Below are 15,064 nucleotides of genomic sequence, written 5' to 3' on the forward strand. Positions count from 1 at the left end.
AGGGTTTGTGAAGTCCTAAAATGCTCCAGATTTATTTATGATGTGTGCCACAATTTTGGAGCAAAATACAGGTTCTGGTTTTAACTCTTCATCTTGTCTCCAATCAGCCATCTTATAAGATTCAGTTAAATTCTTTTTGCAAACTAGCTAGTGTCTCCTTTAAGCATCTCATACTCTTTAGCCCAATTCTTTTACAGATTGAGATATGACTTTAGTAGTCGTGCAGCCAGCAACACTAGTGCAGCGATAGTCATTAAACATGTAATTGTTATGTCTTAAGTAGAGTTGAGCGAACATGCTCATCCGAGCCTGATGCTCTTTCGAGTATTAGCATACTCAATGGTGCTCATTACTCAAGCGAGTACCACGCCGTGTTCGACCACTCCCCGCATTACCACTTCCTGCTGTGACGTGCCAGCGTGCACACGTCCACAGAGAGAGGAGAGAGAGGAAAGAAAAAAAGCTCGGCACCCAGCAGGTCCAATACAAAAATGCTCGAGTCTCCCATTGACTTCAATGGGGTTTGTTACTCGAATAGAGCTCTTGAATATTACGAAAAGCTCGACTCGAATAACGAGCACCCGAGCATTTTGGTACTCGATCATCTCTAGTCTTAAGTTTAGTGAGAAAATGTATTGTTTGTCTGTTTTTCAATCAAATGTTTGTTTCTCATACTACACTTGCTATATGTTGAGACTTTGCACGTGTTATGCAGCGATGCCTGTTATCATTTGTCGCCTCGATATTTCTCAAAACAACTTGTATACAGCTTTGGCATAAAGTCACCCCCTTTCTTTCTGCATAAAGGTCTATGTTTTTAGAATAAGCTTTAGAATTCCTTGGAATACAAAAAATTGTCTGTGTGTCACTGATTCTGATTTGTAGGCCTGCTTAAACTTCACTACTAATTTGAAGCCCTAGCAACATATTATTTGGGGTTTCTAGGAATATCCTTTGCAATGTCATAAGTAAGCCACAAGACATGGTATAAGCAATAGAAAAGTGGCTTTAAGTCTATCAGATGCACCAGATCCATCAAACAGTGTGATCAATTTAGTGTATCTTCAGGCCGTTTTGACTAAATTGATGCTGTTTAAATTTTAAACATCATTAGTTAATCAATATCTATGGTGGGTGTCACAATATAAAATTCTGGGAGACATACATATTTAATTAAACTGAGGGTTCAATTTTACACTTAAAGGGGAAAGTCAGACATGCGTTTTTTTGCAAGCACCTATGTGTGCAAAAAATGTATGTCTGATAAAACCATTGGTTTCCAATGGTGTGTTCACATGTCTTTCTTTTACTGGCGCAAAATACTCGCACCTGCAAAAAATACGACATTTGTACGCCGGAAAGGTCCGTGCTGTGTGGAAAGATTTCCCGCAGGGATGAAGGAACCCCCTGCCACAGCTGTAACAAAAGTCTGCAATGCCATCCTATTGCTTTCAATGGGCCAGCGCTTCAGCCGCCGGCCCCATTGAAAGCAATGGGATGCAGACAACTCCTGCAGTGATTTTCGGGGAAAGGCTTGAAATATAAGACCTTCCCTGAAAATTATTCCTAGCTGGTGTAAAAAAGAAAAAAAAATACTCCTCTTTGCCGCTGTAGGGGCTCCAGCGTGTCTTGTCTGTGCAATCCTGGCAGTGTTCTAAAGCTTTTTCAGCAGGCAGGGATTTGAAAGGTCTGTGTCTGATTGGCTGAGCACTTAGCTACTCACAGGCAGCGCTCAGCCATTCATTGAATGACAGCTGAGCGCTGCCTGTGATTGGTCACAGTGCTCAGCCAATCAGAGGCGCTGTGACCAATCACAGGCAGCGCTCAGCTGTCATTTAATGAATGGCTGAGTGCTGCCTGTGATTGGCTGAGCACTCAGCCAATCAGACACAGTCCATTCAGGAGTTGGAGATTTTTAAATCTCCGCGTGCTGAAAGAGCTTCAGAACACTGCTAGGATTTCACAGACAAGATGCACCAGAGTGCCGACAGTGGTGGAGAGGTGAGTATATATATATATATATATATATATATATATATATATATATATATATATATATATATATATATTGTTTTCTTTTTTACACCAGCTAGGGATGATTTTCAGAGAAGAGCTTATATTTCAAGCCCTTCCCAGAAAATTCCTGCAGGGGTTGCCTGCATCCCATTGCTTTCAATGGGGCTGGCAGCTGTAGTGCTGGCCCCATTGAAAGCAATGGGCATGGAGCCATGGTCACTTGCATTTTGCTAATGCTATGTGCGCAAAAAAAAAACACTCGTCTGACTGAGCCCAAAGAATATATTTTGACAAGGTTATAGAGTGTCTGGACCTTGAAAAGATGCAATAGTTTTGTGATTTTTATTCTGACTTCTAAAATTTGTGCTAGTGATACACAGTGACTTGTGGTAGCATAATTTAAGATTGCAATGTAACTCTGCTACGGTACATTGCAACTAATGATAATCAATGTGGCTGAGCTTCACTCCATTAGTTACCATGACAGTCAGAACAAATCCAAAGCTACCTCATTTCAGCATGTCCACATTCGCTATTAGTTCTGACACTAGCAGACCCACATTGCAATATTAAATCATGCAGCCAAGTCACCATGAAGCCCCAGCTTTGGGGATGGTTGCTCAGAAATATTCTAAACTAGAGCCCCATGGACATTCCTTTTCACTAATACATGCTACAAATACCCCTCTTACTCCTCACAGCATGCATTATGGCATATACTAAAGAGCCTCATCTGGTACAGAGTATTAAGGCAGCAGAAATGCAGTCCTAAGCTCTCGCTCACAACCTGAAGGTTACAAGTTCAATCCCCACTTTGTTCAGGTAGCCGTCTCAAGGTTGACTCAGCTTTCCATCCTTCTGAGGTCAGTAAATGAGTAGCTAGCTTGGTGGGGTGGCAATAAATTAATACCTGAATGTGCATCGGAATAAGTTGGCGCTATACAGATAATAAGATTTAATTTTTTTTTATTTACCTCCCTTCTCCATTGATCTAGATTACACAATCCTACACTATAACTATAGTAGCAGAATTTATAGAATTTTGCCACTATAAAAATAACATGTATTACTAGGGTATGATGCAAATGTGGATTCCACATCAAACTCCACAACAAACTGTATCCCATTACTTTAATTGAGAATCTGTGTTATAGTCTACATGACGTAGAGTGAGGGTGATCAATGAGTGGAACAGCTTACCATGGGAGGTGGTGAGTTCTCCTTCAATGGAAGGTTTCACCGAATAGGACTAAAAATTAACTTTTATTAAATACGTATTAAAAAGGACTATATAGTCAGAGACACACTACAAATAATAAATTAATGGATTAAGGCCTCATGTCCACGGGGAAAATCAGATCCGCTGCAGATTCTACATGTAGAATCTGCAGCGGGTCCCTCCTGCCCCGCGGACATGAGCGCTGAAAAGAAGAATTTAAAAGCATTTACCTATCCGTAGCGGGCGGGGAAGGTCAGCTGTTCCTCACGGCCGGATCTTCATTTTCGGCCGGCGGATGAATTCCTGACGCCGGCGGCACGTCGCCGGCACGTCGTCGACGTGCCGCGCGCATGCGCCGGGCACATCCGCCGAGCCGAAGCAAGGGAGATGCGGCCGTGAGGAAGAGAAGACCTTCAGCGCCCGCTCCGGGTGAGTAATTCTTTTAAATTCCTATTTTTGGTCTCCCGCGGATCCGGACGGCTTCCATAGGCTTCAATAGAAGCCCGCGGGAGCCGACCCCGCGGGAGACCCGCACGAAAATGGAGCATGGTCCAGATTTTTTCATGCTCCATTTTTTTTAAAATCCATTTTATTGACAATCCGCGGGTATTTATCTACCCGCGGGTTGTCAATGCATCCCTATGGGGTGCGGATCCGCGCGCGGGAGATCCGCTGCGGATCCTAAATCATATTTTGCCCGTGGACATGAGCCCTAAAGCATTTCAAAAAACAAAAAAGGGACCTTTACAGGGTACGATACTATATATCCTCTTCCAAAATATGCTTGTTCTGTATGTGTCTCACAACAATATGGGTGAGCTCATTTGAATACATTGCATATGCTTTCAAAAATATTTATATGTTTTTAATATAGCTAATTTTGAGATTTTCAGAGGAGTATATCACGGGTCCCTTTTAAAGATAATTAGTCAAGATGTGCATCAAGATAGTTGGTGGCACATCACAGAAACGCTGTCACGTACTGTGTAATGTCAGGTTATGTTGAGAGTATAGATTGTACTCGTGATGTTCAGTAACTGTGTTTTTCCAAATGGAAGGCGTCACGCTATTAGTATAATAATTATAACAGGATAGGGTTTATGGTGTAAACCTTGTATTAATCATCCTTTTTTGATACACTGTAGTCGATGATTATGTGTGTGTGCTGATATTAATTATATATACTCTCAATCTGGACACTTTATACAGTATAATCTTGAGTGGTGTTAGCCACTCTAGATGCTCGTAGCTGTATGAAGATATTTATATTAGGACTAGAGATGAGCGAACATGTCCGTTACGGACACATCCGCACCCGGACACCGGCTTTGCCGAACACTGCAGTGTTCGCGCGTAAAGGTCCGGGTGCCGCCGGGGGGCGGGGAGATGCGCGGCGGCGCGGGCGGCAGTAGCGGGGAACAGGGGGGAGCCCTCTCTCTCTCCCTCTCCCCCCCACTCCCCGCCGCACCCCCCCGCGCTGCCACGGCGGCCCCCGAACTTTTTCGCCCGAACACTGAAGTGTTCGCAAAGTTCGGTGTTCGGGCGAAAAAGGGGCGGGGCCGAACGTGTTCGCTCATCTCTAATTAGGACCCTCATTGAATCCTTTTCAAGTATATATAGGACATAGTTTTTAATGTACCACAATCAATGCGATAATATTGACTGTTTGTACCATCGATCAGTAAATCAGCTTATGCAGTATGCTTGATCCACTTTAGCTCCAAGACTCTAAGTCATGCATATGGGTTTACTGCATATTTAAACTTGCAGATCCCCATTCATGCATGTAAGTCATATATCTTTATTATGTGGGCTAGTTGTGCACTCAGCACCACATTCAAGCTCTTAGTAATTAGTGGCAAGCTCCACCATGCATCGATTTTTGTCTTATATCTTGCTTTGGGAGTTCAGCTGATTTAAAGATCAAGTCCTTCAATGGAAGTCTTCAAACAAAGGCTGGACAAATATCTGTCTGGGATGATTTAGTAATCCTGCACTGAGCAGGGGGTTGCACCCGATGTACCTGGAGGTCCCTTCCAACTCTACTATTCTATGAGTTTTTCCATAGAATTTGAAATTTGTGGGAGGAAGAAAAAAGTGCAATGTTTCTTCTTGATGTAGATTCTATGTGATTTGCTTGCTAAATCTGCACCAGGCATTCCGCATGTGGAATTGTGCATTGAAAAGGGCTAAATCCATGCTTGAATCAGCATAACTCAGCTGCAGATTTCTGCGGCTGTTTTTAGTGGCAGAACCTACACTGAAGAGCCTACCTTGGATTCCTCTATCTGAACATACCATTATTATTATTTTGTACTGATAGAAACTGAGAGAACCTTGTTTATGTGGCTAGATAACTGCAGACCTAATAGGTAGACATGCCAAATGACAGCTGGCTAGTGACGAGTAATATTTCAAAATCTACTTCTACAGCGAGGTGCAATTTGTGATTATGGTACTTACTTGAACTTGCTCATCCCATCCAAGTGACTCATTGACTACAACACCAGGTAAATCTGGCCAGACCTGATAAAAGAAAGTGCGATCATTACCTGTGACACAGCACCATACAATAAAACTGAAGCATTTTACATACTATACCATTTTCACATGAAATTAAAGCATTTCAGTTACATTTTAAAAAATTTAGATCAAAAAAATTATTTACATAGGAAATATTATAACAGTATCTATATATAACTGTTTTGGTTTTCTTTTTACTGTAAAAATGACCTACGCACCTTGCCCCACACAATGTCACTTTTGTCGTCCCATTTTATAAACACATCCTGGTTCTTTCCATTTGTGAAAGCAGGGTATGGTGCAGTCTCATTTCCTGCTATAGCTGGATCCTACAAAAACAGGTAAAATACATGACATGTCTACACTGTATGTGAGTCAAGTGAAAGTTTGTTTTGTTCAAATAAACACTGTACCTCCATTCAAAACAGACAAGTTTTATTTAATGTTTTTTGCATATGTGCAGATTTATCAAAAAATTTTAAGATGAATATAATGTATGCTACACTGGCTGTTTTTCCTTTCCTTTGGGTATACTAACCTCTTTTTCATATGTGGCTCTAGTGGTGTATATACGACATCTGTTAACCCAACTATAATAATATACAATTCACCTTCAAATACAACATCACATGTGTATAATATTCAGAGATATGGCACACGGAGAATGGCACAAGTACAGTACTATTTCGTCTGAAAACCATACATTACGATAAAATAAATAGGACCTATAAATGAAAACATGGATGCCAGTATTAAAAGATCACAATTTTAGCCCATGCACTGAAACTGTGACTTTTCAGACATGTATGCAGCATCCCACCACTTTTTTAAAAAGTGGGCAAAGTCTGGCTGTAGAAAGGGCACCACTGGTCCATCGTATTCGCAATGCTAGAAGCTATGCTAGACTATAGCAAAAACCTCCCCCAGTGCAGAGCTGGCGTAATTTTTCATCTGGAGCATGGAAGTTCCATTGGATGAGACAAGTGTATTAAAAGGCTTGAGCCTATTAATACATTTGTCGATCATAGCTAGGTGCAGCCTTTACTTGGACCAGTGTGGACCAAGTAAACAGGCCTTGCAGTTAATGAGTAATATGCAAAGTAATGCATGATGGTAAAGGCCCATTTACACCCAATGATTCTTGCTCAAAAATCGCTCAAAAGCTGTCTTTTAAGTGAGAATCATTGGGTCTAACTGCACGGACATTGTGCAGTTTTTGTTTATGAGTCGTTCATAATTGTCTTTCAGCAAGCTGAAAGGGAACAATGAGCCTTATCAGTGCCGTGCGCTGAGTTCTCAGCAGGATACCTCTGATACTATTGTTTCAGCTGGTATCCCGTTTGGAGAGCACAGCCGGAGTATGAAGAAGACAGCACTCCAGTATGAATATGACAGTTCTGCATACCCTGCTTGGAGCGCTCAGCTGTATACCAGCTGAGCGCTCCGAGAAGACAACTTATGCAAAGTGAACACATTTGCAGAGGAGAATATCGGCGGAGCGGTAAGCTGGGGTCACCAGCCGAGCATGCAGGGTCCGGCCCGCCTGTGTGCAGGCGGCCTTAGAAGATTAAAGAAATACAGCACTAATTTTTTACACTCACCATAATAGGTGTTTTAAACAATAGGTTGCTCTTTTACAACATATTCCCTTTTAGAAAGTAGGCTTACGGATTCCACTGTATGAACCTATCCTGAGTGCTAAGCAGGGCATCACTATGCTATAATGCAAAGTCAGTGTTTACTACTATGTTGAGAGGAAGCAATGCTTCATTTGCACCTCGACTCTACAGCGGTTCCCCGTTACTTGTTATAATCACTTTGGCTGCTGGGACTTGGCCCCGCTCCTTTCTCCCAGATTGGGTTATGGGCAGGTGTGATTATAAAGAGCTCTGTCCTCTCTAAAAGGATCAATAGGGATCCTCTCTTGCTCCCTCCAGAAAGATCCTGAAGATTCTGGACCCATATCAAAAGCGACAGTTAAGGAGGTACAGCGGCTTAGAAATCAGCAGTGACCGGTAAAGTAAGAGTGGAGGCCAGTACAGACTTTTGACATGCTGTAGGGCTACAGCGAGAAAATACTAGGACTCTGACAGTTGGGTGCAACGATCTGCAGGCATTGGAGTGTGATTTCAATCTGAAGAAGTAGCTGCTATAGAGAGGACTGATGATTGCTAATTACAAGTCAACCTTGAAACTGGAGAGATGCCATGGAAAGATCTCAGAAGCCATTAATGAATGTTACTAGATGTTAGACAACAAGACTGAAACCAGGAGCGACATTTGAGCGGATGTCCACTTTGCATCGTAAGTGAGGCCAGCCTCATTAAAAGCTGAAACCGTGTGCACACTAAGAGTTACTTTTTAGGGCTTAAGCAGACAACTTAGTAAGATAAACACTATCTGTTGGGGCACAAAAATTGTGAAGCTCAAACATTTAGCAGAAAACAGCAATTGTGACTTTCTCCGGGAATAAGCCTAAGTCTATTGGACATTACTATTGAGACTCTGCTAACCCACAGGTCATAGAAGGAATTTTTGTTATTCGTTTTCTATGTGCAGCAAATTGTGTTTATTGCTTCTATGTGCTGAGCGTTCAATCTATATTGTCTGCAGTGTTACCACATAATGGTAACCTTTTTCTGCATTATTTGTTTATATTGCATTTTTTCCTTCAGTTATACAGTATGTTTCAGAATTAAAATTTACAATTTTGCAACTCAATCATCTGAATCGTATTCTGTTTCCTGTGTTGCATCCCACCACCGTGGCAGCTAAAACATAATGTTCAACTATCACACAATCCATATTATAAACATATTGGAAATAGATTATGACGTACCAAAAGAAGGATGATTTTCATTCCTTGTGCTTGCATTCCCTGAAATAGTGCAGGGAGTCCTTGAAATTCTTGTCCTAAAGTGAAGTCCATTTGTCTCTCCATGTAATCAATGTCAGCATACTGTACATCCTACGAGAGGAAATTAGATACTTAATGTGAATTAGTGTGTAAATAAGGAGGTACAAGATACTTCATTTAGTAAATACAAAATACTGTATTGTACTCATGCTAGAAAGAAAATTAGAATTGTGTAGTATAGACTAAGCTATTTGAGAAAGGTAACTAAATAAGTGAACGTTTTTATAATACCTTATTCACATCATGTCTGTTGCCTATATCAAATGTACATATTGTGCAAATGCAAGTAAGCATATACTCACTAATATTGACTTTAAAACTTTAACATACATCTCTGTGCTTTTAAAAAAGCATCCAGACATACATTTATGAAAAACATATAAGAAGAACACACCGAGGAGATAACTGTTTTTTTAGATCCCAGCAGAGGCAAATTGAAATAAATTTCCAATGAAATGTTTTAATAGAAATATAAGGAGCTTCAATGCAATGGTTGCACTTTACCAGTCCAATTAATCAATATGTTGGAGAGGGATATTTCTGATTAGTTATAATACACCCACATGCACATCTCTTAAATACTTTTATTGCTTCAAGATAATATAACTTACATATGGAATTTGAGCTGCTACCATGCCATTGTACAGTTGTTCGATTTCACTGTCATTTGTATACCCATAGCGGCACAACTGGAATCCAAGAGCCCAATAAGCTGGCATAACAGGTCGTCCTATAAGCTGAAGTTTAGAATAGCAATATTAGAACATTGCCACTTTTAGGAATTCCAATAAAATATAATTATTGTACTTACTTTAGTGTACTGTTGAACAACCATCTCTGGTGTTGGGCCCAGTATGATAAAAAAGTCTAAAATGCCACCTATTGTGCGATAAGTTAAAGCTGGGGTTGGCTGCACTGTTATATCTGCAATGAAATCATAGTAATGATTAACATATATATTAGCACAAAAAACATTCTTATAGGGACTATTACTGTAGCAGTATTACACTAATCTGATAATGCACATGGATGTAGTATTTAAAGCATACCTACCGTAAATTTTCAGACAACTCATTTAATGGCCTATGTGTGTCCTGTCAATTTTGGAATATTCAGTATTTTAATTTTTTCTTTTTTTTTACCACTGTGAGGGCTCAGTCACACGTGTTTCTGCAGGAGGATGACGGCCGTACCTCAAGACGGACGTCTCTCTGCAGCGTCGGGAGAAAGAACATGTGACCGGCTTCAGAGAGACGTCCGTCTTGAGGTACGGCCGTCTTCCTCCTGCAGTAAAGGGCTCAGTCACACAGGCGCATCGGCGCCTGTGTACAGGTGCCAATGCGCCAGTGTGACTGAGCCCTGAATCAAAACTGAAGTGCAGCCCTTCTGCAATTCACTGATTGTCGTAATGCATTTAGCTTCCTTACCAATTAGGACAATAGGGCAATTACTTAGCTGTGGTAGGAGGGGCTGTTTTCATAGGCTCAGTTTCCCTGCACTCACACAACTCTCAGATAAGCAGTCAGTGTGTACACAATATCTGCCTCTCCTGATATCATATGTATTTACCTAACCTGCTATGTGTAGCTATTTTTATGCTATAACAAAAAAAACAAAACCATCACACCCAAAAAATATATTACATGCACAGGTGCATGTACACCATGACTGCACATTTGCTTACTTATATGTGCTGACATTGTGTGTTTTTCATTGCATTTGCATTTGTCGTGCACTCCTTTTACCCATCTGCCCTAAGGCTTTTTATTACATTATATAGCTTGGCATCCTTCTTTCCTGGGATTCATTTGATGTCTGCTAAGGGTGGGAAAGCCATCCTTTCCAAGTCATTTTAATTAGACATTATAGCCTTGTATCTTACTACCCTGAACAAATTGGAGGCTCAGGCCCAAAAGAGAGGTATCTGTAAGTGTTAGGACCGCTCCAAAAGCATGGTCACCTGGATGTGGCAGGTGGGCCCACATGCTTTGATGACAATATGTACAACAACGCATTGCATGTTTAAAATATCTATGTCACGGTACATTTTTTTTATTCTTTGTTTATTACAAAACCCATTAAAATCATTGGAAAAAAAATATGTGCAAAAAAACCTTTTATCTTTAAGTGGTTAGTATATACAAGAGTCATTCAGTTTTATTTATGTTTTTTAATCTGTATGAGTGTTGTTGCTATGTGTTTCTGCTTGTATTATCTTTATGTTGTGGGCATTATATGTGTCTCCAGATTACTGTTGGTAAAGCAGCATACTTCTCATTCAACTGATCTGCATTAGTTGCTTTACTAGGTGTGCTTGCACGGTCACAGTGTATGCATATTAGCTGGGTGCATCCTATGAAAATGGAGAAATGAATTCCTGATAGATTTGATATTATACAGTACTCAGTGCTAAAAATTTCTAAGAGTGTGTTCATGCTTTGGGTTTTGTCCTGGGGGTCCATCTGTATCTACAATAAAAGGATTTAGATGTAATGCTGGGACAGAACCATAGGCTTTCACTGTTCAAAGACCAATAACAGCTGCATTCGAGCATTCTGTTCCTTTCTGATGTTTGTACCAGAGAAAATAGTATAATCGACTAGCAGAGGAGTAACTTCCAAGAGTGGCTACAGAAACCTCTCAATTAGCCAACCAGAACTAGACTCTGTACTGATAAGGAGCACAAACTCCAAAACAGTGCTAGCTACAGCTGGATGTCTCTAGTTTGGATAATATCTAGAGATGAGTGAGCATACTCGTCCAAGCTTGATGCTCGTTCGAGTATTAGGGTGCTCGAGATGCTCGTTACTCGATTAAACAAGCACTGACCATTGAATTCAATGGAGCCGGCTCCATTGAAAGCAATGGGCTGCCGGCGAGTGCGGGATGAATTTTCGGGAAGGGCTTAAAAATATAAGCTCTTCCCTGAAATTCATCCAGAAATGTGTAAAAAGTAAAAAAAATATATACTTACCGCATAGTTCAGCGGCGGCCGGCCGGCAGTTCTCCTGAGCTGCTATGAGTAGTATTCAGCAGCCCGGGATTTAAAATCCCCGCCTGCTGAATGAGCTGCCTCTGATTGGTCACAGCCCTCACCAATCAGAGGCAGCTCTCACTCACCCATTTATGAATTAATGAACGGGTGAGTGAGTGCTGCCTCTGATTGGCTCAGCGCATGGACCAATCAGGGGCAGCTCTCAGCTGTCATTCAATAGGGGGGGGTCTCACTCTTGCCACTATTGTGGCTTAATAGTGAGACCTCGGAGCCCGAAATGCAGCCCTGCATGTTGCTCCTCGCCTGCCCTATCCATTTCTGTGTTTTTTACATGACTTTGGTGATTTGCTAAGATTTTCACAAATGAAAACCTTAGCGGAGCACCAGCCATATACAAAAATGCTCGAGTCACCCATTGACTTCAATGGGGTTCGTTACTCGAAACGAACTCTCGAGCATCACTGAAAGTTCGACTCGAGTAACGAGCACTCAAGCATTTTGGTGCTCGCTCATCTCTAATAATATCCCAAGTCAAGTATCAATAACATAGGATTGGCCAACGCCTTATAGGATAGCTACTTAAGGTAATCAAGAGAGACTGTTTTCTTCGTACTACATTGCATACTTTGCATACTTTTTCTCAGGGAGCCTTTCCTCTAAGGCTCCTTTCTGGAATGAGCACCTAAAGAGCTGAAAATTCTATAGCAAAAACTACACATATACATGCGGGTTATGGAGTAGAAATTCACAGCAGCAGAATAAAATGAGCCTTTGGGTGCATCTTTAAATCTGTTTTTTTGGAAATATTTAGCTCGTATAAAAGTTCCTCAAGGCTCTCTACAGATGTAGCAAGTGTCAATAGCATAGACAGACCTTAATATATACATTGTAACATGACAGTCTATGATGTATGTATGATAGATGTCATCCATCAGAGGATTCAATTACAGCCATCCATTAAAAAAACATATACAGTATACATTTTTTTTTTACATTAGGAGACTATGACACAAGGAATTCGTAGAGACTCCCTTCGGAACCATATATTTTTTTTACATACTTGTATAACATCTCATGCCATGCATCTTAGAATATTTTATAATAATAAATAATAATAATAATCTTTATTTGTATAGCGTCAACTTATTCTGCAGCGCTTTTATTTTGGATTTAGAAACAAGTTAAGGAAGGAAACATCTCTGCAAAAATTCCAAAAGCTGCTCAATAACATCTAAAACACCTTTGAATGAAATGATTAAGACTATTTGATCTATAGCTGCAACCTTTAGGCTGCCTTCACACTAGATTTCAGAAATCGGCTCTTTTTTCATCAAAAGTTGGAATGGAACAATGATACAAATAAAAGGGTAAACTGTCTTTGCTTGAGGATGATTCCATTCTCCTTTGTACTAGGATCAATTTCCACTTTTGATGAAAAATAACACACAGGAAAGGAAATCTCTCAAATGTAGCATAAAAGCAGCATAGCAAGTACATTAAGAACAGCATCAAAGTAAAGACAAGTACTACTTATAAGGCATGGAACTTACCCATTGCATTGCTGTTCAGCAGGAAGACTCCGTGAGCGTTACCATCATTTTCCAGGCCCATATAGAATGGATGCACTCCATATCCATTTTCTTTATACTATAGAGAAGAAACATGAACAGCATGTAGTATCACATCCATATCAGGTTGCGCATAAAAATTGTGGAATCTATAGCAATCCTAGAGTCATTGACGTCCTTTCTTGCCTAATTATAGGTGGAATAACACCTTCGACAACCAGGTAAAGCCTTTATGTGATTTGAGAATAAAGCATTCTTTTATTCTGTATTTTCTGGCTCTGCACATGAATCATATTCAGCAAAAGATATGAAATATTTTATAAATGTCACATTGTAAATTATTACCTAGATTGTGGTAACAATTGCTGGGAACTGTAATGGCATTTTGTTTTAATTCCATTAGAGGCCAGATTATGATAGAGAGCAGATGCTATTAAAATGATTTGCTGCATGATTTGAAAGCTTAAATCTGACCATCGCTATCAGCTTGCAGCCGTATTGATTTGTAGATACAAAAATAGATGTTATAGACTTATCCTGGTGTTATCAGCTCCCCTATGACAAAAGAGATTTACTAGGACACATTCACACATTATATTGTGCCTTTTTAGAACACTGATACAAATGTGCTGTGGATATCTTCCAAATAACATTTCTGCTTCCATTAAAATATGTATACTTTAGTATTAACCCTTTGCAATCCAATTTTGGATTCAGGGTTTCCTTGGGGTTTTTCTCTTTTTGCCATTATACAATGGTGCCATCTGTTGGTTAGAGCTAGTACTGCAGTATGGGACATGCTGGAGAGGCCCCCCGACAACAGAGCGGCCAGTAATATACAGTAATAATACCCTGCCAGACGTCTTCCGACATCGGAGCTGTACAGTCTTCAATCAGAATGTCTTCAGACATCAGACAGTGGATTGGAAAGGGTTATGGTTAAGAACTGTAAGCAGTATCAACACAATAAAGGTCTAGTCATGCATTCAGAGGTGCACCAAGCCTTTATGTTGCCTAAGGCGAAGTGTGAAATGGTGCCCTCCCCACCACTGCAAAAAATTCCACTCATTTTAGCGACATTGAAAGCACCTATACACAGGCTTGTGATGCAGAGTGCTAAGGCAGCAGAAATGCAGACTTAAGTTCTTGCTCACGACCTGAAGGTTAGGAGTTCAATCCTCCAATGGTTAAGGTAGCCGGCTCAAGGTCAACTCAGCCTCCCATCCTTCCAAAGGTTGGTAAAATGAGTACCCAGCTTGGTGGGGGTAATAAATAAAGTGCTTGAAAGTCCTATGGAATAAGTTGGCGCTATACTATGAAAGTGACAAGGTAATAGCAATTGATGAGGGTCTGCAGCTGTAAATAAAGGCTGTTAGGGGAAACAGAGCACCACAGAATACAGTGGGAGCAAAGAAGGGTGAGTATATGATTTGTTAGGTTACTCAATGGGGACAGGGTTGTACCAAGATGGTTGTACTGTGGTCAAACATATCCATAGTTTGACCATAGTACAAACATTGTTTCAAGCTTATTTGAAAATGTCATACTCTCATTCAAGTAAAGCCATGAGTCTAAAAATATTGTGCAAACCTGACATTAAATATCAATACAGGGCACAGCCTGCAAACCTGGAAGTATTAGAAATGATGCATTCAAGTAACACCTCCACTGTTATCAGCAATAAATATCTATGTATGACAAATATTTGCTGTAACCTTATATAACTAACCTTTATATTCAGGGGTGTAAATAGGTTTTCTTGCAAAAGTTTGTCACCCCCACCCTCAACCAATTAATGAATATATGTAATGTAACTTTTTTAGATT

At 40.4% G+C, this 15,064-nt stretch overlaps 1 protein-coding gene across 2 annotated transcripts in view; it reads right to left on the minus strand.

Annotated features, from left to right (window-relative positions):
- Nucleotides 1–15,064, minus strand: part of SI (sucrase-isomaltase) — a 293,147-nt gene that overhangs the window by 48,291 nt on the left and 229,792 nt on the right. For both annotated transcript variants that reach the window (XM_066600648.1, XM_066600657.1), the window contains exons 53-58: nucleotides 13,221–13,317; nucleotides 9,487–9,599; nucleotides 9,287–9,412; nucleotides 8,598–8,726; nucleotides 5,977–6,087; nucleotides 5,699–5,761 (exon numbers count right to left, since the gene is read on the minus strand). In XM_066600648.1, coding sequence (XP_066456745.1) covers nucleotides 5,699–5,761; nucleotides 5,977–6,087; nucleotides 8,598–8,726; nucleotides 9,287–9,412; nucleotides 9,487–9,599; nucleotides 13,221–13,317 — 639 coding nt within the window. The remainder of the gene's footprint in view (nucleotides 1–5,698; nucleotides 5,762–5,976; nucleotides 6,088–8,597; nucleotides 8,727–9,286; nucleotides 9,413–9,486; nucleotides 9,600–13,220; nucleotides 13,318–15,064) is intronic.

The sequence above is a fragment of the Eleutherodactylus coqui genome, chromosome 1, assembly GCF_035609145.1.
Source record: "Eleutherodactylus coqui strain aEleCoq1 chromosome 1, aEleCoq1.hap1, whole genome shotgun sequence".
Taxonomy (NCBI): Eukaryota; Metazoa; Chordata; class Amphibia; order Anura; family Eleutherodactylidae; genus Eleutherodactylus; species Eleutherodactylus coqui.